General features: G+C 39.1%; 1 protein-coding gene across 1 annotated transcript; it reads right to left on the bottom strand.

Moving 5' to 3' along the window:
• Window positions 1-2447: 2447 nt before the first annotated feature.
• Window positions 2448-12849, bottom strand: LOC141657605 (uncharacterized). Its single transcript, XM_074464889.1, has 12 exons — window positions 12611-12849; window positions 11165-11275; window positions 8475-8561; window positions 8316-8369; window positions 7760-7905; window positions 7527-7677; window positions 7137-7274; window positions 5602-5673; window positions 5342-5415; window positions 5064-5205; window positions 3367-3445; window positions 2448-2845 (listed from the first exon to the last, which is right to left on the bottom strand). The coding sequence occupies exons 1-12, from the start codon at window positions 12755-12757 to the stop codon at window positions 2748-2750; spliced, it is 1299 nt and encodes a 432-aa protein (XP_074320990.1). The 5' UTR covers window positions 12758-12849; the 3' UTR covers window positions 2448-2747.
• Window positions 12850-22595: the final 9746 nt, after the last annotated feature.

Raw genomic sequence — 22595 nt, 5'->3', positions numbered from 1 at the left:
CCCTCCCACATCCTATAGGCCGATTTAACACTATAATTACCGTCCTTTTCGAGCGCCCAAAACCACGAATCCGGTCGAGGTAGCCTCCCAAGTTTAATATCTCTGATTCGTTCCCTTTCAAAAGGAAGGAAAAACTCCTCAATCTTTTGTTCATTCCACCCACACCCATCACTATTCAAAAGCTCCTCCACCCGCGCCATTTCCCTTCCAACCACACATGGAGAGACCACCCTACCTGAATGGGTCGAAGGCAGCCAAGCATCACCCCAGATAAGAGTATCTTGCCCGTTTCCAATCCTACGCCGAAGCTCTCTACCCATTCCTTCCCTTGCCTCCACAATGCCCCTCCAAGTATAACTTGGATTGTGTCCAACCCGAGCCCCAAGAAAGCTACAATTTTGGAAGTACTTGCCACGCATCACCCGTGCCCAAGTATAACTTGGATTGTGTCCAACCCGCCTATGCTCTTAGGTCTGCAAAGCCGTTTCCAAGCCACCCAACTAATCGTCCTTTTCCCCTCCTCCGCCCCCCACCAAAACCTCGAAACCAATTTCCTCAGCTCATCACAAAAAGTCGCCGGAAGCATAAAAATACTCATAACATAAGTAGGAAGAGCATTGGCTACTGCCTTTATGAGAACCTCCCTACCCGCCCTAGACAAGTACTTCCCACGCCACCCTTGTAATCGCTTTTGAAGCTTTTCACGAATAATATCAAGAATTGGTTTCTTAGATCGACCCACCACGGTTGGCAACCCGAGATACCTCTCCTGTTCCTCCACTTTTTCCACGCCTAAGAAATTCGCAATTTGCACCCTTCGATCCTCTCCCACCCCCTTGCTAAAGGAGACCGTCGTTTTGCTTAAATTCACAAGCTGGCCGGAAGCGTGTTTATAGCAGCGAAGAATACGGTTAACAGTAGCAGCCTCCTCCATTGTAGCCCGCAAAAAGAAAATACTATCGTCCGCGAAAAGTAAATGCGAAACCACAGGGGCCATCATCGAAACCCGAACCCCATGAAGAGCATCTCGTTCCACCGCACGCCTCAATAGATTAGACAATACCTCGGCACATAAAATGAACAAATACGGAGACAAGAGATCACCTTGTCTTAAACCCCTCTCTGGACTAAAACACTCCTTCGCATTACCGTTTATAAGAACGGCCGACGATACCGTTGAAACACACAACATCACCCTTCCCACCCAAGCCTCATCGAACCCCATATATCTCAGAGTAGCTTCCAAAAAATCCCACTCAACACGGTCATAAGCTTTGGCCATATCAAGCTTGATAGCCATATTACCTTCCACACTTCTAGAATTGTTCATGGAATGGAAAAGCTCAAACGCAATAAGAACATTATCCGTTATTAATCTTCCAGAAGTGAAAGCGCTTTGATTTTCGGATACGACCTCACCTAAGAATAGCTTCAACCGGTTCGCAAGAACTTTTGAGATAAGCTTATAAACCACATTACAGAGACTAATCGGGCGAAAGTCTTGAATTTTGTCCGGCGCTTTCTTTTTGGGGATAAGAACTATATGCATGTGATTTAGGCCCTCCGGCATAGGATCTCCACCAAGGACTCGAAGGACAGTGCGTGTCACTAGTGGTCCAACAATGTGCCAATAAGTTTGGTAAAAAAGCCCATTCATACCATCCGGTCCCGGTGCCTTGAGCGGGTGCATTTGGTTCAACGCCTCTAACACCTCCTCCTCCCTGTAATCACGCCTAAGAATATTATTCATCGCTGTCGTGACCCGTCCTTCCATCCCCACCAGCACCTCCCCAAATTCCCGAGCCCGCGACCTCCTAAAAAGGTCCTGAAAATACCCCGTTGCCACCTCGGAAACAGCCACATCACCCACTCTCGTCACACCATTGTCATCCACCAGTTTAGCTATGTGATTTTTCGCCTTTCGTTGCCCTGCTTGTCGATGGAAAAAACTTGTGTTCCGATCCCATCCTTAAGCCATAACGCCCTCGATCGTTGCCTCCAAAATTGCTCCTCTTGTCGACACAAATCCGCCACTTCGCCCACCAATTTCCTTCGCTTTTTAACCTCTTCCACCGACCTCCCTCCTTCGTTGAGCCGAGCAATTTGTCTCCTTTTCATGGCAATATCTTTAACAATCTTACCAATACTTATCTGCTTCCACGACTGAAGTTGGGTTTTAGAATTGACGACATGCATTGCGCTCTATTATTTGTAGTTATGAGACCAATCATATACGGAATTACGGAGCATACAATACGTAGCTGATTAAACACAACAAAAACTTATGAGACCATTGTCACCATATAACCATACAACATACCAAAGTCATGCTACATACCACATACGGAGTATATGATAAATGAGTTGATGATTTAGATATTCGCATTCAGCAACCTCATTGCTTGATTATAGTTCCAGCAACTTGATCGGACGCATATTGAAATAGATTGAGAAAAGTGAACAATCTTTCTCCCTTTCGGCATATTCACTGCGAAATTGCAGCCAATGTGTTCGCAATATTCTGATATATCTATAGCAGTCTACTCGTCCAAGACGAAGAACTCGGTGGCAAGAAAAAAAACTCAGTCAGAAACTAATTTCCACGATCTCAATCAATGAGTTATAAGAAGTACATTTCCTGTTTCTGAATCTTTACATGATAATTCTCTAACTACCAGAACAAGCAATACAAAGGATGCAAAAGAGCCTCTGGATTCGGAAGATCTGAAGAGGATAATGCACTGGTATCACTCCAATGTTTTTAGTAGTCTGAATAACCCAGCGGCTTCTCTTATCCGCGAGAATTCAATGCAGAAAGCTTGCACTTCGATAAAGAGATCTTGAACTAAATCATATATCAAAAAAGATGAAGTCAATTAATGCTTCCTTTAAATTTAAACTATTTTAAACACTAATAAAATTCCTGAAGAAATTCAAATAGAAATATCCCTGTAGAAATATAGATGACAAAAAATCTCTTATCAGGAAAGAGAGCTAGGTTGCTTCAGATGGACCACCAGCTGTAACACTGAAAATTATTCCCTCTATTTTCATAAATTTCCCCATTTGCTACTTTGTGATCGAAATTTTGAAAAACGGGACTAATTAAGTGAAATGGAGGGAGGATTTCTTATAGAAAAACACAAAAGTTATTTCACTGAGCGGTGGCAAATACATGGCGTTGTAAATTCTCTGTAAATACACAGTTGTGACAGGAACAAACACTGTGTGAAGTATATCCATTACTGTATTTTAACATTAAAACAGACAATAGAAGGGGAAAAAAAGGACAATAGAAGTAAACGAAGCAATCAAACAGCTTGGTATGAAATATAGAACTGCCAAGTAAAAAATAAGCAAACTAACCGTTAATAATCTTATTACGTATTAAGCTCTGTAGGAAGACGCATACGAGCCTGACAAGCCTGTTCTGCATATATTTGTCCTGGAAAACAACAAAAACCAAATTTCCACTTTCAACCCTATGATCAACTGGAGAATCTTTAATATGTGGGCTGTTTCTAAAACAGAGAGGATCGGAACACCTTTAATGAGTGCTTTTTAAATACATAAGCAAAAGTGCAATCATTATATTTTTCCAGATGGCTCGAAGTTAGCAACATAAATACATACGGAGTACTTTCTTCGAGTTAAATGAATTTCTTTAGCAAGGATCTATCACTTCGCTTACGAGCTATGTAACAGAACTCAGATTTGGATCACGACAACAAACAACTAGGGCAATCGCAGGCAAAATTTCACCCTCCAAGAAAGTCTTCAGTTTGCAAGCAAAATAAGGCATTTGCACATCAGACTAAATAGATTCAGATAAGTAGAACTAGTAAAAGGTCGAGAAAAAAAACATGCTCTGTATTGAAAGGAAGATAAGCTGCTACTAATATGGCACTTAATTCCTCAAAACAATAAAACACCACGTATTGCATACTAATACATTCCATTGTCCCACGTTCACACATGATAATGCTAATATTACATGGTACAATACCTGAAAGCTGTACTCTTACAATATGCGATATAAAGGAAGAGCGCATCTAATATTGCCCAAAAACCATGGCAATTTTTCTACGATGCAGTAACAACTACAGTCAATCATTCTGTCAAATATCCACTGCATCTGTTGCCCCCACTGCCCCCACCAGTCCCAAGGAAAAGGAGAAAAATTGCCAGTCCAAAATTTAAATATTTCTCTCCCATTCAGTCCTAGATGATATCTAAAAAAAAGCACTGCTCATCTTGGTAAACAACCTGCAGAAAGAGCCCCTTCAATGTTTGGCACTAACTGGGCAATATGTAGCTCACTAACTTAGCCAATCAGGTGCTACATAGTGTTATAGAATTCGATTTTTGATGGATCTGATGGGTACTACTTCGGTTCTATGGAATATTATCCATTCCAATAGGGTGCATCATATAGATCCTGTCGTTTCTACCATCTATGTTACTTAATAGGTTGAAACTATTTGGCACGTGCGTTTCCAAGAGCCAAACTAGGCTCTTTCATGTGTGTGTCTGTGAGGAGGAGGGGGGCTCGTTTCTGGCATGAAATGAAGTGTCCAAAAGTCATAAGGTTGCCCGATTGTACAATATCCAACACAATTGCACAAGTAATGTGAAGAGTCCGAGTAAACTACCACTGTACACTAGAAAAGCAATAGCAAATTTTAATCAAGAGGTACTTCTGTAAGTGAAAATAATCATGGTCGGATTTCGGTGCTACAGACAGATAGATCAGCTAGGTGCATCAAAGTAGTCCAGGGGTGCAGATTCAGAGTCACCACGTCTCCAATCATACCTCAACATTGAGACAGAATTATTTAATGACTCTCAAAATAGAATGAGACACTCATGGGGGTACAATAACAATAAAGCCTTAGTCTCAAAAGATATGGGGTCGGTCGCCCATTACTCTCAAATTCACATCCAGAAGCAACTATCACACTCACCCTACATATATAGTCTGTGTACTAAGATCTACTGAGCATATATGCCATATCAATATTTGCATAACTGAAACAGAGACAAGGACAGGTGAACGGATTGACCTTGATACTTTCACAAGAGGATATGCAATTTGTTATGTACATATGCACAAACTCCGTGGGAAGGTCCACCGCCGTTGTTAGTCGGTTAACAACTTCCATCGAATGTAGACTCATATCCATATTGACGAGAACCGTGAAATAGCTGCATAGCTCATAAGGGAAAAAAGAAACAGAAAAATAATGTAAGAGGGGGAAAATAGTTGGAAAAATGTGAACTGTAAGCAATTCATATGAAGGAAGCATCCGGAGAGAAGAGGGTAGAGAGATTTAGAACGCACTCAGAAATTTCAGGTGAATTCATTAACTTGATAAGAACTTCAACCGCAATGAGAGGATTGTTCTCCACCAACTCCTAGAAAACATGACAAAAATTCCATCATATTAAACAGGGCTTGTAAACATGTCGGTCATCCTCCTATTGCTCGATGTTTATATATAACATTAACTGAGGAAAGGGGAAGAATATGCACAGGGATCCAAGTTAAAGGTCTGATATCAAGACAAACAAAGTTAGAAGGCAAGTTCACGAAATTGTTACCGGAAGCTTTCTTGGTGTCAGTCCACAGTGATAAACCAGCTTCGAATCATTTTCCAACTCCAAAAGGACTTGCTAATGCAACAAACGAAAAGAATATGAGGGTAACAAGAAATGCCAAGCAGTAGAGCATACAATTTACAAATTAAGTGTCCAATCTCATAGAATTCCTGTTGAAGTTGACGCTTGGAACAATGGTCAACCACTAAAGAGCAAAATACGGGATCAAGAGAAAACTAACAAGTAGCTGCGTAAATATCATCACACAGTCATGATCAACAATACACCAGCGTATCTAAAGAGCCGATTGCTCAAAGTGGGGCAGGATATCTCATGTACGCGTTCTTTCCTTTGCAACAACAGAGAGATTTTCTATGTGATCCACTCATCCACTGTAGAATTGTAGATAGGACCACCATTTGTAGCTTACTAACAGATTAAGGACAAAGAGTTGTGGTAGTCATTTAAGTTTCATCAGATATGGATCCACACACAACACCAACAGAAAGGCACCAAAAGGAAGTGCTTAAAATTTTTAAAGCACCTTAAGAAAGCAATTTTTTCAATTCATATAAGAAAACTACATTCAGAAGAATAGAGTCCAAGATTTTTTGCCTATATGAAGTTCAAAACATCCAATGCGAAAAAAATGCACATGGACCAAACACTTGTCAATTGTCACTGTTAACACCCCTATTTTTCATGCTTCCAGGGATAGACACCTCATAAAAATAATGTACTACTATGTACTACTCCCTCCATGTCAATTATATTGTCCCTCTCCCCTTAAAATTTTTCCCAAAATTATTGTCGCATTTTTAAATTTAGTAAGGAAAACACATGAGCATTCAATATTACACTTAGGTGATTAACTACCCCTATCACCAACTCAATAATTTTTTTTTCACTCTCTTTGATTCAAGGGGTAGAAAAGGTAGTTCATACATTTTCCTTAAATCATCTCAAAAAAAGAAACGTAAACAATAAAAATGGATGGATAAGAGTAACTTTTTTCCTCAGACAACACAATAGTCGAGTAAACAAACTGTATTACAGAGAGCACACTAATAATCCAACTACTATCACTATGTTAAAAATCTAGACACAAAATAGTCTCGTTCTTATTCAGCAGTCTTGGTAAGAAAAATAAAATTACATTCATCTACCACAGCGCTACACCAACTACAAGATTACGTTTACCACTTATTTTACAGATGATGAATTAAAGATATATATATAAAGGGGAAAGAAGAGGACTAAACACTTCATATCGTCCAATATTTGAACACCAGAACTACTATGACTATGCAATAAACCTTGACAAAAAGTAGTGTAGTTCTTATTCAGCAGTCTTGGTAAGGATAAGATTACATTCAACCACCACAGCGCTAGGACACCTACAAGATTACATTTACCTACTTATTTTACAGATGAACAAATTGAAGATATATAAAGGGGGGAGTAGGACTACACACTGCACGTTGTCCAGCATTTCAAGTTTTTAACACCATAAAGAGTTTAGAACAGTAATCAATCACCTCTTGTTGTGTAGGAGCAAGAGGACCTTTCAATGCCTTAGCAATTAGATCCCTAACAGCTGCCCCTCTACTTGTATCCGCGCACATGCCATAATCCCATAAAAGCTCATGGTTATTGTCAGGGTTGAGCCACACCAGCTGCATGAGAGCTTATACAGATCAAGTCCAATTGTCGCTAATTACAAAAATCAACAAACACCATGGTTCAAAATCTCGACCAAGATGTATTGCATCGGCCGAGTTGTATCGTTTATTCACTTTACCGATACGAAATATCGTCCGCTAAATCACCCAGAATTACTGCGATTCATCTGCGAAGACGGTACCGCTACCGCAACTATGACCGATACCCATATTTTGAACCATGACAAACACAGTTAGAAATCTAACCTCTCCATCTTGAACAGGTAATCTTGGTGGAAAAGGCCTGATCCAACTAGGCTCCATCCCTTCTAATGATATATTTTGCAATAATCCAATTATCGCTTCATCTCTATTCCCAGAACCTATTTTGGGTTTAGCTCCGGGTTGCAGGTCAAATCTAAAAGTCAAGCAATGATTAAGAACCGCAAGATAATCCAACCCACAACCATGACAAGATGATGTAATGAAAAGAATCGTACTCTGCCGAAGATGCGTCACATTGAGAAGGCACGTCAGGGTCTGGTATCACATTTCTAACCGAAGCATTCTTAAATAAGGAATTATAATGCTCTCGAGGAACTTTACTGCAATATTGCTCTTGTAACAGTTCACGGGTCGGGAAAGCCTGAAGGTGAAAGAGTGTCAAAACTCAAAAGCTATTATCCTATCAATAAACAACACAGTTAGGAAGAAGAATTCTCCATATAGAACATAGAAGTACAACTTTACCGCCTCCCAAACAAATTTCCAGCTTCACACACAACTGTTTATACTCCCTCCAATTTATTGATATCTCCCAATTTCAACCATGGCACAAGATTTTACGAAAACGGGAAAAATGAGTTAGGACTTAGGAAAGAATAAGTGTGACACTTATTCCTTCCCCGGAAAATTGTGCCAAAATGAAAACAGATGATATCAAAGAACCAACCGAAAAAGGATATTTGGAAGATATTTATAAAATCAGAGGGGGTAAGAAGTAAGCATATGCAGATTTGCATAAATCTAAACATATTTGCAGCTTTTTGAACTTACGTGGGCTGAAGAATCAAACCCTTTAATGTAATCTGTAGCACAGAGTTTGAAAGCCTACATCAATGAAGCAACCATATCACTCTTACCAACAGCAACTCTCAAGTCATAATAAAGCAATTTTCCTTACAAAGACATGTCGAATACTAAATAGAGGACAACCTCTTTTGTACTCTTGTTGCCAGCTGAACCCAGCAATTGGAGAACGAGTGCCCTCTCATACTTTGCACCTTCGTCATCAGATGCGGCCTGTGAAATGATACTCGACAAAATTTCAGAGGCATACAGAGATTAACATTGAAGAAGTGCATTTAAAGAAGGAAGCAAATAATAAATAATACTCCGTAATAAGTAAAGCTGAAGGTACACAGGTGAATATTTTATATGAAAGCATTCTAACCTATAAAATAACTATTTGTTCTTCATTGTAGTATGAGGTCAGTGAGGTCACAGAGAGGGAGGACCAAAAGCCCACTGGACCATCAAAGGTAGTCCAAACATAACTTGTCAACGGCAAATACATACCATCATAACGAACCATTGAAAAGGGAAAAATGCTAGATAAGGAAAAAGGGAAGACCAGATAAAGATGCTATGAAAGGAAAAGAAGGAATAACAAAACATTTGTGAACAGATAAGAGGACGAAAACAGGAAAAATAAGACTTGAGAGAAGAAAAAAAAATGGAAAGAAAAAGACGTACGAGAAATCCTAAGAAACACAAAACAAAGTTACAAAGTCAAACTGTCGCCCATGTAAATTCATTCTCCACTCCTTATCCGAATGCATGTTTTCTTCAAGACAAATAAATCCATGCCATCCCCAATTGGCCACTCACCGTTGTCCATGGATTCTGACTATTCTCAGATCTTCTTGTGTCTGTCACAAAGACACGCTCTCTACCTAAAGCAAGTTAATCTTGCCCATCCACAATCTGGGAATGGAAAGAAGTTTTGGGAAACCCCAAGATTTTTCTTTTGCCAACCACATCCTTAATATGGCAGTGAAGTTGTCTACCATGGAAATGTAGTTCAAGATGTATCCATTCTGCCAACCCAAATTTAACATGAGGCCTATAGTTGCTCCGGAACAGAAGCGAAAGAAGCCACATCTGTTTCGAGACTAATGAGAGCCTATGCAGCTAAGAAAGAGAAAATAGCTTTCCTCTATACAGTAGGAAAGCACATGATGCAAGCACCTCAACCAGCAGCTTCTAATTATCATTTTTATACCCAAGATAGTAACCTAGTGCAAACATAAGCCCTTTCTTAGACAACTGTGTTAAAAATTCAGAGAAGTCACCAAAAAGATGAACGCACCATAACCTTCTGTACAAGGATTAAGTGGTGAATGGTAAGATAACTAGCAAAGAAGCAAGCGAACCACTTTCCCCCTCACATAGTTCCCTCATCGAATTGAAGTTCCAAGAAGAATCGTTTTGACATCCGTCAAAGGCCAAAATAAAGCAACGCGCCTTATCAACTAAAGATATATTTTAAAGGTCGATGAGAACATAAAAAGGCTACTCCCAAGCCCAAAGTTTTTCCTGCTGGTTAAAAGCCTTCATAGCCCCCATAGACTTGACCGTGCGGGTGACACTGGCAGATTTCAGGACTTATTGAAGAAAACATCGATTTATAATCAACTCTACTATATCTTAATCCAAAATAGATGCAAATTCTTTTGGCAACTACCAAGTCATTTTTCAACCAAAAAGATGTTCAAGGATCAAGCTACCAAAACAAAAACTTCCCTGTTTCTGGTGTAGGTAGCTTTATGAGAAAATTTGGGAATTCATAGACAAGGTACAAACAAAAGGCTTTATATGGTTTGTACTTCGGAGACACCATCCTCGATCCAAAAGCTCGATCATTAGTCAGCTATATGACAACAGCATTTTGCAGAAAAAAAAAATCCATTTATGCGATCAATAATAAGAAGCCCCAAATAAAACAAGACTTGGAAAAAACTATTTTATAGAATGCCAATGAAAATCACGTATTGCAATGACTTATCAACAAAAATGACAGTCACAAAATGAAGGTACTATGTGCCGGCCATAGTCACACACTCACATACTGACTTGAGTAATGTATACAAAGACAATAAAAGGCTTAACTCGCCTTGCAGCTTTCTTATCAGCATCCTTAATTTGGGGCACTACTTTCAAAGTTTCAAGGCACACTGATAAATTGTATACTAATTAATTGTTCACATCAAGAACAATGCTCTGATTGTTAAAGTTTGACAATATAAACTAGCGCTACAGTATAATAAACTTATTGTGCGCCTGTGCGGCCATTAATTTACAAGCTTCTCTATGACATAACTAAGGATACATGTGTGATAGGAATAGGAGGCTATTCGGCACCCCAATCTCCAGCATCTCATGCTTGGTAACTTTTTCTGATTATTGGATGAGTAGATGCACAGAAGAATCTGCATTCTATGGAACATGGGACACTGAGCAACCAATGTAAGGAGCGTGTATCTTCAAGCATAGAACTAATTCAACTTCCTACCGACTCCCAACTCCAAGCTCGATTTCAGAGAAAATTATTTAAAAATATATCATAGAAGCGATCAATAGACATGATCTAAATTAACATGATTATGATGATAGGCTGGTTCGTGTGAAGAGAATTTATTCTATGATCAACCCTGAATCATGTCAGGCAAGCACGAACGGGCTCCGTAAGATCCAGTCGAATGTGTGATTTTGGGTGGAATTAATGAAATAGGCTACTTTCACGAGAAGGTGGCGAGGTTTAAAATTATGCAAGTATACTATAAAATGAACAAAAAACATGGTCCTCGAGAATACTTAAAAATTGCAGAAATGCAAATACTTACATTGACCAAAACGGAGATAAATGGATTTTCTGAAGGTTCCTGTGAAGAGTATGCTTGGTAGATGATACACAATCCATAAAGACGCTGAAATGGAAGAAGCATTGGTTTGTCCTACAATAAGAGACACAATTTAGCAAGCTTATTAATTGCGAAAGGCAGATCTGCACAAGGAGTGACATAATACTCTATATATGACTTATCATCGGGAAAGAGAGCTACAGCAATATAACTTCAGGAAATGGCTTTTCAATATGAGACCCAATTTGAAAACAATAATATATATACAAAAAATTGCATTTCTTGAGGAGATTATTTATTACTACAATCCCCAACCACAATGGTAGTGACTCTCAAGCCTTTCAAGTCTTCCAAGCCCCGAGTAAAGCTGCATCTACAGAGTTAGCAGCAACGAAGAGGAACGATTTTGCATCCCATACTGAAGCTCACGCATATTTAAGTCAATATTACAATTGGTAAGGAAATTAAGACTGTTAGGTATTGAAAAAGATGGCCAAAGCTCCTTAGTTCAGTAATGGATCACAGTTACCAATAAAATCATTTCAATCTCTCTCTCTCTCCCCAAACAAAATTGGCAGCATTTGAGTGTCCTAATAGTCAAGGATCAACTCCTCTACTATTGTATGTTTGTAGCACATGGTCACCCCTCAACTCAATGAGCTGAAAACAGTTCTAGCTAATGTGGGATCCAAGATAGGCCTAATACTTAATCATTCTGACTCACAGTCTCACACAACTGGTGGCAAATTAAGTTCCGACTCTCAGTATTATCAAGGTCCAAACCTCGGTATCCTAATTCCTAGAGTGATTACAACTCAACCCAATGAGTCAGAAACAGTTCTAGCTATCGAGAATTATAAGTTATGCCTAAAAATTCATTACCCTACAAATCTATATCGCCAATTAAAACTAGGCATTTGCTAGGTCACACGGTTGCTTAATGTCAAAGCTCATCTATACAACTAGAAAATCATGAACAAAATAACTCCGATCAACTTGACTAGCAGCTAGGTGGACATTTAGTGATAAGATAAGCATCACAATTCATGTCCGAATAAGAATACGAATGAAAAGGCGACATCTAATTAATTATTCACAAAGTTTATGTTTGCCATCCCGTCAAAACACCGAACAACAATCAAATTTCCAGATGTAAACAATACACAACAATCATAACCTTTTCTCGTGAGTTCAGCACGCTTCACTCCCAAAACATCACTCAAACCCTAAAAAAAATCAAATTCCGACACAAATACGAACTTTGATATTGCGCAAACACTGAAACAAGCAAACACAATCCTAAATCCAACTAAACAACACTAAAACCCTAAAAATCAACCAAAAACCCCAATAAAAACACTAAAATAAACGACATGAAAAGAATAATCTGGTGAAATTAAAAACAAGAGAAGAGAGATAGAGATATACGTCTAAGAGAGTGGCGATAGCAGTGCAAATACGGAAGTGAAGCGAAGAAGGGAAATTGGAGGTGAAATCCGCCATAACTTGATCAAAAGATCGTTGCTCTGAACTAAGAAGTGAGAAAAGTGCGCTGGATTCTTGTACGCTGATCATCTTCGTCGACGTTTCGTCGCGTTTCCTTTTGGGTTTACCGGTGAAATTGAAGATGGTAGAGTGAGGAAGGGAAATAATAAAAAGGTATACGACAGTCTAATCAAATAAGGGTGCGTTTCGAAACTTTTTTTTTTTTTTTTGAGGGAAATTCGAAACTTATTTGTAATGTCGGGTCAATCCAAAGATGTTATCGATTTTTTTTTTTTTTTTTTTTTGGGTACCCAATAGGGGCAAAGCTCGAAAAAGAAAAACGAACTAGCAACTAAACAAGGGAATGCAACCCCGAATAAATCTTCTCTAAGTATAGTACGGAGACCGTCTGGTGGATCATCAATGAACGTAGTAGAAGTAGCAAAGTGAATCCCAGCATTAGCTAACCAGTCCGCCACACTATTAGCTTCCCTAAAGACAGCCGTCTAATTTAATGAGCTCTTTGCAACGAAGGACGATGGGTCGCAAATTGTTACTAAGAAGGTGATCTTGTCGAAAGAAATTAACACATGTCTTATTGTCCGTATGGACCAAAACCTTGGGGAATTTTAGCATCCTTGCCCGTTCCAGCCCGTCGACAAGAGCGCGCATTTCGGCTCGCATAGAAGTGCAAATGCCACTCAAAGAGATAAAAGTTGAAAGAAAATTACCCGTAGCATCTCTAAATAGACCTCTGCATCCCGCTAGGCATGGGTTTCCTTTGGAAGCTCCGTCGGTGTTGAGGAGAACTCAACCATGAGGAGGAGTACTCCACCGTATATAACGTTCCACAAGTGAAGATCCTGGTGATGAGTCATATTTATATACATTTATATGTCTCCCCTTAATCACTTTTGATACGGTTTTCGTGCTAAATTACATTGATTATATGTCTTTTATGCTAGAATGTTGTTATTTCCGCTTTTTGGTGTTTAATGCAGGAACCTTGCATTTGTGGAGCAAAAGAATAAAATGTAGCACCGCGGAGTGGGCATGAAGGAATACACGGAGCATGATACGGGAATCTAGAGGAATAAAGGAAGAGAAGTGAAGAAGACAACACGAAGAAAAGAGCTGAAATAGGAGAATACTCAATCAAGTAGGCACGAACTTGATCGAGTGGGTGTGTTGATACGTGCATTTTATATAGTCTTTTTGAGCCTTTATTGCACGTATTTCTATGCGATTCTCGTATTGTTATGCTACAAATGCCCCCGAATAGTCTACTTTGGTTTGTTTTGCTTTATTTGTAGAAATGTACCAAAGAATGCGGAATCGAGCCTTTTTACCGCCCCTTAGTTTGCATTTACGGAGATGGAGGATTTGGAGCGGAATTACTACTGCCTCGGGAAGCGTGAAGTGGTCTCGGAAGCTAATCAACGAAACAAGGAACTGGTTCAGTGGCAATGTACTCGATCGAAGCCTTTTGTTGGCCATTCTGTTCGATCAAGTAGATGTGGGTGGTGAACAATGCTCGATCGAGACCCTGCTGTTCTCGATCGAGAGGTTTTGCCAAGTATTTGTTCGATCGAGGAGTTTCAAGCTGCTCGATCGAGGGGATTTCTATCTGAACGCGAGATTTTATTTCGCGTGAACTTATTTATCTTATTAAGTTGTGTTTAATAAATATCTTTCCTATATAAAGGAAAGACGTCATTAGGTTAGGTTATCTTTTACTCAACTTTTAATCTTTCATTCTGCATACTTTACTCTTAATTACTCAGTAGACACTTTTCTTCCATTATTCAACGTAACTTTGTTCTCTATTTTTCGGATCTGAAACCTTTGTATTTCCTCTTTACTCTCTTCATTTTATTTAATTCTCTCTTTGCATATCTTTAATCCTTACTTTTAATTTCTTTTTTAATTAGTATTGTTAAGTTTATGTTATTTCATCTTATTCATCTTTATATCATGTTTCTTATTGCTTTATTGTTTGTTATCGTTTTATTTGCCGTAATGAGTAGTTAATTCCTCTAGTTCTAGGATTAGGGGAGCCATGATAGTAAAGCAATGATGTTATGATTAGATTAGACGGTTTTGATCGTGAGAATTGATTCATAGCAATTTATTTGTAATCGTTTAGTTGAGTGCCGCCTCTAAACTAGTTAATCCGGTTAAATTCAGACCTAGATCGAGAGATTGGAATGAATAGACCTGTTATGAACAATAGACTACACTAATGAGGGTGAAAGCTAAGTTAGTAATATAGTATTTTAGGGCGGATAGCGGACCGAAATGACCTTTCCTTTACCCTTCTCACATCAGACCGACTGACCTACCCTTAGCAGAATTATGTGATATCATGGTGAATCGACATCCTAGCATTTCTTTCTTCATTTGATCACATCATATTTCAAACCTTGCTATTTTAATTGTTGCTCTTTCTTTGCCTTTTAATTCAATTATTAGTTTAGATAAAACAATTCAAAACACCGCCCAATTTGTTACCGTGACGGACTAGAATAACAAGTAGATATAATAGCCTCCCTGTGGAGTACGATACTCGACTTACCTCTGCTATATTAGTTAGAGCCGGTTGGTTTATTTTTGATAGGGTTGCGACAGCCGTGTCATGTGTACTCGATCGAGTGCACCTAGGCTCGATCGAGTACATATCGAGCTGGCAACTTTCGCACAATTTTCTTAAGTCGGTTACACTTTATTGTAAATACCCAATTCATACCCTATGTTATTTTTATGCTTTATTTTACTTCTAAAACCCTAGAAAACTCTTAGTTTAGTTCGATTGCTATTATTCCGGATCTAAGCACTCTCTAATTACGGTATTCATTAATCTTTCTCTAGTTATTACTGATTCAAAGTTCTAGTTTATACAATAATTTCATTGTTCATCTTTTATGCTTGCAATAACTGACGCATTATACGTCGGTTGAAAGAAATAACCGATGTATTTGATCAAATACGTCAGTTTTGCACATAACTGACGCATTATATACGTCGGTTTATTTAAAGAATTAGCGCAAATAGCTTAGCTAAAGGCCGAAAAATGCATTCCCGCCAAAAGTAAGTACTTTTTGCGTTGTGTTTTATAGAACTGACGCAATTTAATTGACGCAATATGGGTTTTTTCTACCAGTGACTATTAGTATGAGTAGCTAATTTCATAATTTAGGGTGAAAGGGGATCTAGGTTGTTAGAAGGGGATAATATAATGAATTGATAGTTAAATTGTTTTTGGTTGTTGTTCAATTGTTGTCTTAAATCTATTGATTAATTATTGGCCAAGATTAGTTCATTAGCATTGCGAATTAGGATTATTACCGACCGGATTAAGATAAATATAGGCTACGACAATTGAATAGGCTGACTTAATGATAGCGACCGCATGTTAAGTTTAGACCTATAGGACATTTTAGAATCGACCGATCATATGACCTTCAACAATATAAATTACTCTATCAACTAGTTAAATCATACCCCCGAATAACTACCTAGTAAACTTGATCCCTAGACTCTTTTAATATACATGAATTCACCTTTATTTTATATTGTCATTAGTTATTAGTAATCAAACAAACAAATCCTTCAAGTTATCGGTTACCTTTAACACAAACTTAAATACCAACAAATTAGAATAATTAACTCGTCTCCCTATGGATTCGACCCTTTCTTACTGCTACCTACTTGTTAGTTGAGAATAAGATTTATTTTGATAGGCCAACGACTGAAAATAACCTTATCACCTGGGCTCGGGTTAAATAAAGAAAAGGGGTCGAAGCCTTCTCGACATTTCGAACTGCCGGTTTAGGAAACTGATCGGATCAGCTAGGTTATCTTGTGCTATACTAAAAACGATATTGTTCCTCCAACGCAATATCCACCAGCAAGAGATGGTAAACTTCATAGACTAGTTTGAAGAGGCAAGAGATGAACCATTGCTTGCATTTTTCGAAACCCAAACCGAGAATGGGTCCGTATAAAAGGCGTTATTAGCAACATAGTCTCCAAGTTATGACCATGTCATCCGAAACCGGGCAACGATGGAGAAGATGATTAGTAGTTTCATCCTCCAAATTACATCTTGGGAAAATAGGATCATCTGCCAACCTACGCCTTACCGAGTTGATCGAGTTGATCTGAGCTTAAGGTTGTTTACCAAATAATGATATTGGCCTATTAATTGGTCAAACATGCTATAAAGTCTTGAATAAAACTCGTCAATTAATATTCTGTTTACTAAACAGGCCCTATATGAATCATATTCTCCTTCCGCTTGTTGTCGGCGTAGTGGGACAAAAACTTTTCCTGCAGGGTGTCGTAGCAGTCCACCGACCGCTGTGGGAGGTTTCTGAACTAGTTGGGCCATCCTGATCAGCGTGGTTGGAAACTCTCTACACCATGCGATGTCGGATGCCTGATGGGTGCTCATGTGGCATTTGAACGAGGCGAGGTGGTCATCTGGATCAGGGAAGCCATTGAATATGATACCAAACTTTTGAATTTACCTGTCACAACCCTTGATCTGGCTTGTGAAATGTGACACTATGGATATGTGAATGCTCTTGGTCAGGTCCGTAGCTACCTTGGTGTTCTTCTCTCCACTGCCTTTTGTTTCGGCTCCCTTCGGGGGTTTCACTCGGGGTGTTGGTTGGATCATCGTTGATGTACTTGTTGCTGTGAGGAGGGGGGGTTCATGGTTGAATGAGGCTTGGATTCGTTTTAAGAACCTAATTCATGAATAGCTCCTCAATAGTGTTCCGGGCCTTATCATCATCGGTGTTTTTCTGGAATCTACCATTGGAATGAGCATCAAGAACAACTCTATGATTGTTGTACAAACCGTTGTGAAACTAATTACATAGGAATCGTGGTTGGAAACCATGATGAGGAGCCGAACGGACCAGCTTCTTAAAACGGATCCAAACTTCATTCAAGTGCTCAGTGGGTGCTTGTTTGAAACTCATAATTTGCCCCCGTAAGCATTTGTTCGCTGCGGTGGGTAGTAACTCTCGTAGAATGTAAGGACAAGTGGATTCCAATCAGTAACCCATGCGGGTTCCTTTGTGAGGTCTCGGAACCACTCTCGCTCTAGCGTTATCCCGTAATGATAAGGGAAATAACACTTCCTTCACTTTTTCTTGAGTCACCCCAACAGTTAATGGGATGGTGAAGCAATAGTCAGTGAAAATCTCCATATGATTGCCATGTATTCAGTAGCAGCACCCCCAAATTGATTCCGTTTCACCAAATTGATGTAGGACGGGCAGATATCAAATGTACCATTATCTGCACAAACTCCACAAACTCCTTCACATTCAAATTTGGATCGAGCAAAACACCGATGATAAGGCCTATGCAATTAGTTTTACAACGGTTTGGATAAACTACTTGCTCCATAAATTTCAAATTTAGTTTCCAATTGCATAAATTATTTGCTCTGGAATCCACTAAATCGAGTTTGTTAATTTTGTTCAATAAGGAGAAACTGACATGCCCAAGTCTTTTATGCCATAAATTAGGATCGTTTTGCATAACGGATAAACAATTAAAGGTTTCCCTAGGGATTGATAGGATGTCGCAACCTAATCAAAGATAAATACCCTAGACACAAATGAATATTGTAATAGAGGTCGAACAGAAGGAGACGGGAGTTGTTATACAAGTTGTTATGGGGTGAATTCTATCAAGGTCGGTAAATGTATGATTGCTTGGTTTGGTTGGTAAACTTGTGATAAAACAATAATAAAGGAAGAGTCCAGGAGGTCGGGTCACACATGCAAATTATGTAAATGCTCAAGTTAAACATAGGAATTGATAATATCATTAATTGTTTAGGCTTAAAGACAACCACCTCTCGGCCTTATTGTCAAGCATATATCGGGTCCTAGCGAACTCTCGTTATGACTAGGTCGTCTACTAAAACATGCTTAGTCTAATTCAATTTCGTGCCTCTCGACTTATAAAAGTGAATTAACAAATTTAGTCTAAGATAGTGATCATTTATCAAAGATTAACAAAACAAAGCAAACATGTAATAAAAACTTTTAATCGATTACTATAACATCTTAATTTAACAATTGGAAAAACTATTTGTGCATGGCTTCCCTTATTCCCTAGACAAAGTAAACTAATCTTGCATAATGTAAACTAAACTAATGACAAATGATAAAGTAAACAGGATAACTAACTAATAATGGAAATGACAAAGGAAATAACAAAACAATACAAGAAATAGAATTACCTCAACAAAGGAAATGGACTTGGAAATGAAAAATAAGATAGAACAAATGGAAATGACTTGTAAATGAACTTGTAATATAAATTGAAGTAAATGCTTAAAGAAATGTTTGTAACAACTAAAGAAATGCTTAAAGGAAATCTAATCTAAATTACATTTTATTCTAAAACTAAGAATAAAGCGTATGGGAAAGTGTAAGGAAATGTGTGGATACAACACCTTTTATTTATGACCAAAGGGAGTAACGTAAACGGGGTAGAATAGGGGCACCCCGATCGGGGCAACCCCACCCCGATCGGGGTCGTGGCTTTTTACTTATCCATCTTAACTTCTTACTTTATGACAATGTGCAATCCAATGCAAGCGTTTTTAAGAGTCCGTCTAAGGCATCCTTTGGCATCCAATGCATGCATATGGCTTGGTATTTTAGTTGGAATTCATTTCTTTATATATCCACCAACGAAGATTGGTTTCCTCTTGCTCGGGTTTTCCAATTTCTTCCCAAAATTCCCCTATGCTTCCCGAAACACCTTTGCATGGTCAAGACTTGATCTTATTAGCCTCGTGAATTTGGGTGAATGCTAATTTGACGGGAAAAAGTTACCGAGTGCTTTATTTCCTAAAAAATATAATGAACACGAGCAAAAACACCTAGAACACGGAATTAGCTCACAAACACATTAATAAAAGTGCGATAATCAAATAAACCGAACTAAAATAAGGGGTTAAAGTATATATAAAATGTACTTATCAGGCATACTCTCTAAGTCGACCACATATATGTTTTTGACACGCCTACCTTCAAGAACAATTTCATTTGTACTTTCTATGATTACATGACAAAGGTTTGCATGAAATTCAACTTTTTTTTCCTTTGTCACGTAATTGAGAAGTAGTAATCAAATTGTGTTTAAGACCCCTTACAAGTAGCACATCATCTGTAATACCACGGTTTTCTGGTCCTTTGTAACTCGGTAGAGTAAGTGAAACTCAACCGAGTAGGTTGTTGGGTAACTTCTGGTCAGGTTATTGTCCGGGAGAACTCGGCCGAATAGTGAGATACTTGGTCGAGTAGGTCGTACTCGTCCAACTACACCAGGTACTCGACCGAGTACCTGGTCTGACGGGTTTATTTCCGTGGTTTTGATTAAGGTGATTAGAGATTATAAATTTCGTACTATCAGTTTACAAATCACTTTTTACAAAACCTAACGACGCCTATCACCTCTCTAATCACCCTAATCACTTCCAAGACCATTTAATTGATCTTGAGTCTTCTTCCGTCTTCTTTATATCAATTCCGTTGGTAAGTCACTAGTACTTTGTTAATTAGTATGTTGTCCTTTAGGGTTTTACCCTAATTGTTAGTTTGGGAAAAAGGGATTAACTGGTATATTTGTGATATAGTATGGTTGTGTTATTGCTAGGTGATAAGTTCGTGGAAGGACAATTCTAGCTTTCACTGTTATTTGTTGATTGCAGATTCGCTAATAAGGTAGGGTTTCCCTACTAAGTTGCATGATTAATTGAATATAAGATGATGATGGTTGATTTATTGGCATTGATTAGTGTTATTATTTTAATTGTGGTATATTGGATGATTTAGTTTGGTTGTTTGGTTTGTTTGTGGTTTTCGAGGTGCGTCATCGACCGAGTAGAGTCATCATCGGGAATGGCTTCACGCCCTTGATTTGCCCCTTGTGGTTCCCGTCACAAGGGGGATGTGCACATTAATGGACATGAGTTATTCGCTCTTGGTGTGAGCGGGGCTTACGTGGTAAGGCTGCGGTCCCCACTGCGGTGTGGATTACCTATTGCGATGGGTAATCTGGCAGGGCTACACACTTTAGTGTGTAGTCAGTAATTGGTGATGAATTGGAGGTTGGAGGAATGTGAATGGTTGATTTGGGTGCTTATTGTTGTTTTCTTATCTTGGTTATTCAGTGAACTGACCCCGTTTATATTTTACAAAACTGTGGTGATCAATTCGGAGGTGGTGAGCAGTTGTTTAACAGGTACTTCTATGGATAGCTTGCAATATCTAGCTGGGATGGAGTCATCACTTGTTTTAGAGTCTTTAGTCTTCCGCTGACAGTTGTTATAGTTTTGGATATTTTGGTTTTGCCGGTTGTAGTACTTTTGGTTTCGGTTTTTTGGTTGTATACATTTAAACAGTTGAACTTTAAATTATGTTCTTTTATGGTCACTTGTGATATACTTTACCTCCGACAACCGAGTTGGTAGCATCCCCATATGCTAGGGTGGTCTTGGTAAGGCACCTTGGTATATATGGATGTTACAAAGTGGTATCAGAGGGACAGTTTTGGAACCTACAACCAATGAACAAAATTAACATAGGATGTCTAACTAAAATGAACCCGAGTAGAAGTTGTTTGGAGCTACCGCAAAGGCTTGGGCGACGTCCTAAAGCCGCATTTCGGCCCTTACAACTTTGAACCGGTCACTACGGGTGTCTTGGGGAAATCGTTACATGTGTTATATATGTACCTTGTGAGAATATTGGATGGAATAAAAGTGTATGATTGCATATATATAGTATTGTGGATGATATGAAGCATGTTTGAGTGTTAATAACTTGGCTTTTGATTGATAGTAACATGTTTGAGAATGGTATATGTATAGATATATGTGTTGTTAAAGTCGAAGGGTAGATTGTTTGGCATGATTCGACCGAGCAGGGCATGTACTTGACCGAGTAGGGGATACTCGTCCGAGTAGCCAGGCACTCGACCGAGTGTGGGTATGTGAGTTTTGAACAGTAGCTACTAGCTATGACCACTCGGCCGAGTAAGTGGGGCACTCGGCCGAGTGAGGCGTACTCGACCGAGTACCTAGAGTACTAGGCCGAGTATGCTTTACGTGTTATCTGAGGTCAGCTACTGAAGTTGGATACTCGGCCGAGTAGTGTCAATACTCGACCGAGTACCCCCAGACAAGTACTCGACCAAGTACCTCTTTGGCGACCCTATTGTTTATTTTGAGTCGTAGGCTATGTGCTTACATTTATCTTGGTTATATCAGCTTAAAATACCGCCAAAGAGATCAGCCGCGTATATTCAGGCATCTGTGATGAGTCTTCAGGAGGTTGCCAGAATGATTTAGCAGCAAGAAGCGCTCATGGAGGCACTCAAGAACGTGGGAAAAAGGGAAGAGAAATCGGTGGATGCATCCCGGCTGAGCACCACCATTTCTTGCTTCAATCCCACTACCTATGAGGGCACTGGTGAGCCAAAATGCTTGAAAATTAACATCGGGAGATGGAGAGTGTGCTAGAGGTAGTTAAGTGTCCGGAGGAGTTGATGGTAGAACATGCTGCGTTCTACCTAAGGGATGAGGTTGGAGTTTGATGGCAGAATGAGAGGGAAAAGGCTCGCGTATACTACAGGAATCTGGGTCAACCTACAATTCCATGGGCAGAATTCAAGAGAGCTATGAGAGATAACTTTGGTCTGGAGCATATTCGTCATAAGTTGAGGGTTGGGTTTGATTCCTTTTCTATGGTTGATAACATGACCGTCACGAATTACTACCACAGGTTTATCGAGCTGTCACGATATGCGGAGGATATGCAACTGAGTCAACGAAGTTTGGCTCTTTGTTTTGAGAAAGGGTTAGCAGTGAAGATTATGGAGAGGCTACCAGCTG

The sequence above is a fragment of the Silene latifolia genome, chromosome 5, assembly GCF_048544455.1.
Source record: "Silene latifolia isolate original U9 population chromosome 5, ASM4854445v1, whole genome shotgun sequence".
NCBI lineage: Eukaryota > Viridiplantae > Streptophyta > Magnoliopsida > Caryophyllales > Caryophyllaceae > Silene > Silene latifolia.
The sequence above is the reverse complement of the archived record's forward strand: the minus strand, read 5'-3'. Positions and strand labels throughout refer to the sequence as shown.

Bases quoted from the DNA above. Each gene is read 5' to 3' on its own strand.
- LOC141657605 (XM_074464889.1), bottom strand. From the start codon at position 12,757: ATGATCAGCGTACAAGAATCCAGCGCACTTTTCTCACTTCTTAGTTCA. The intron at 7,906-8,315 runs GTAAGTTCAAAA...TTTCACCTTCAG, and splicing joins GGTTTGATTCTTCAGCCCAC to GCTTTCCCGACCCGTGAACT. The intron at 5,206-5,341 runs GTGCGTTCTAAA...TGAGCTATGCAG, and splicing joins AATTCACCTGAAATTTCTGA to CTATTTCACGGTTCTCGTCA.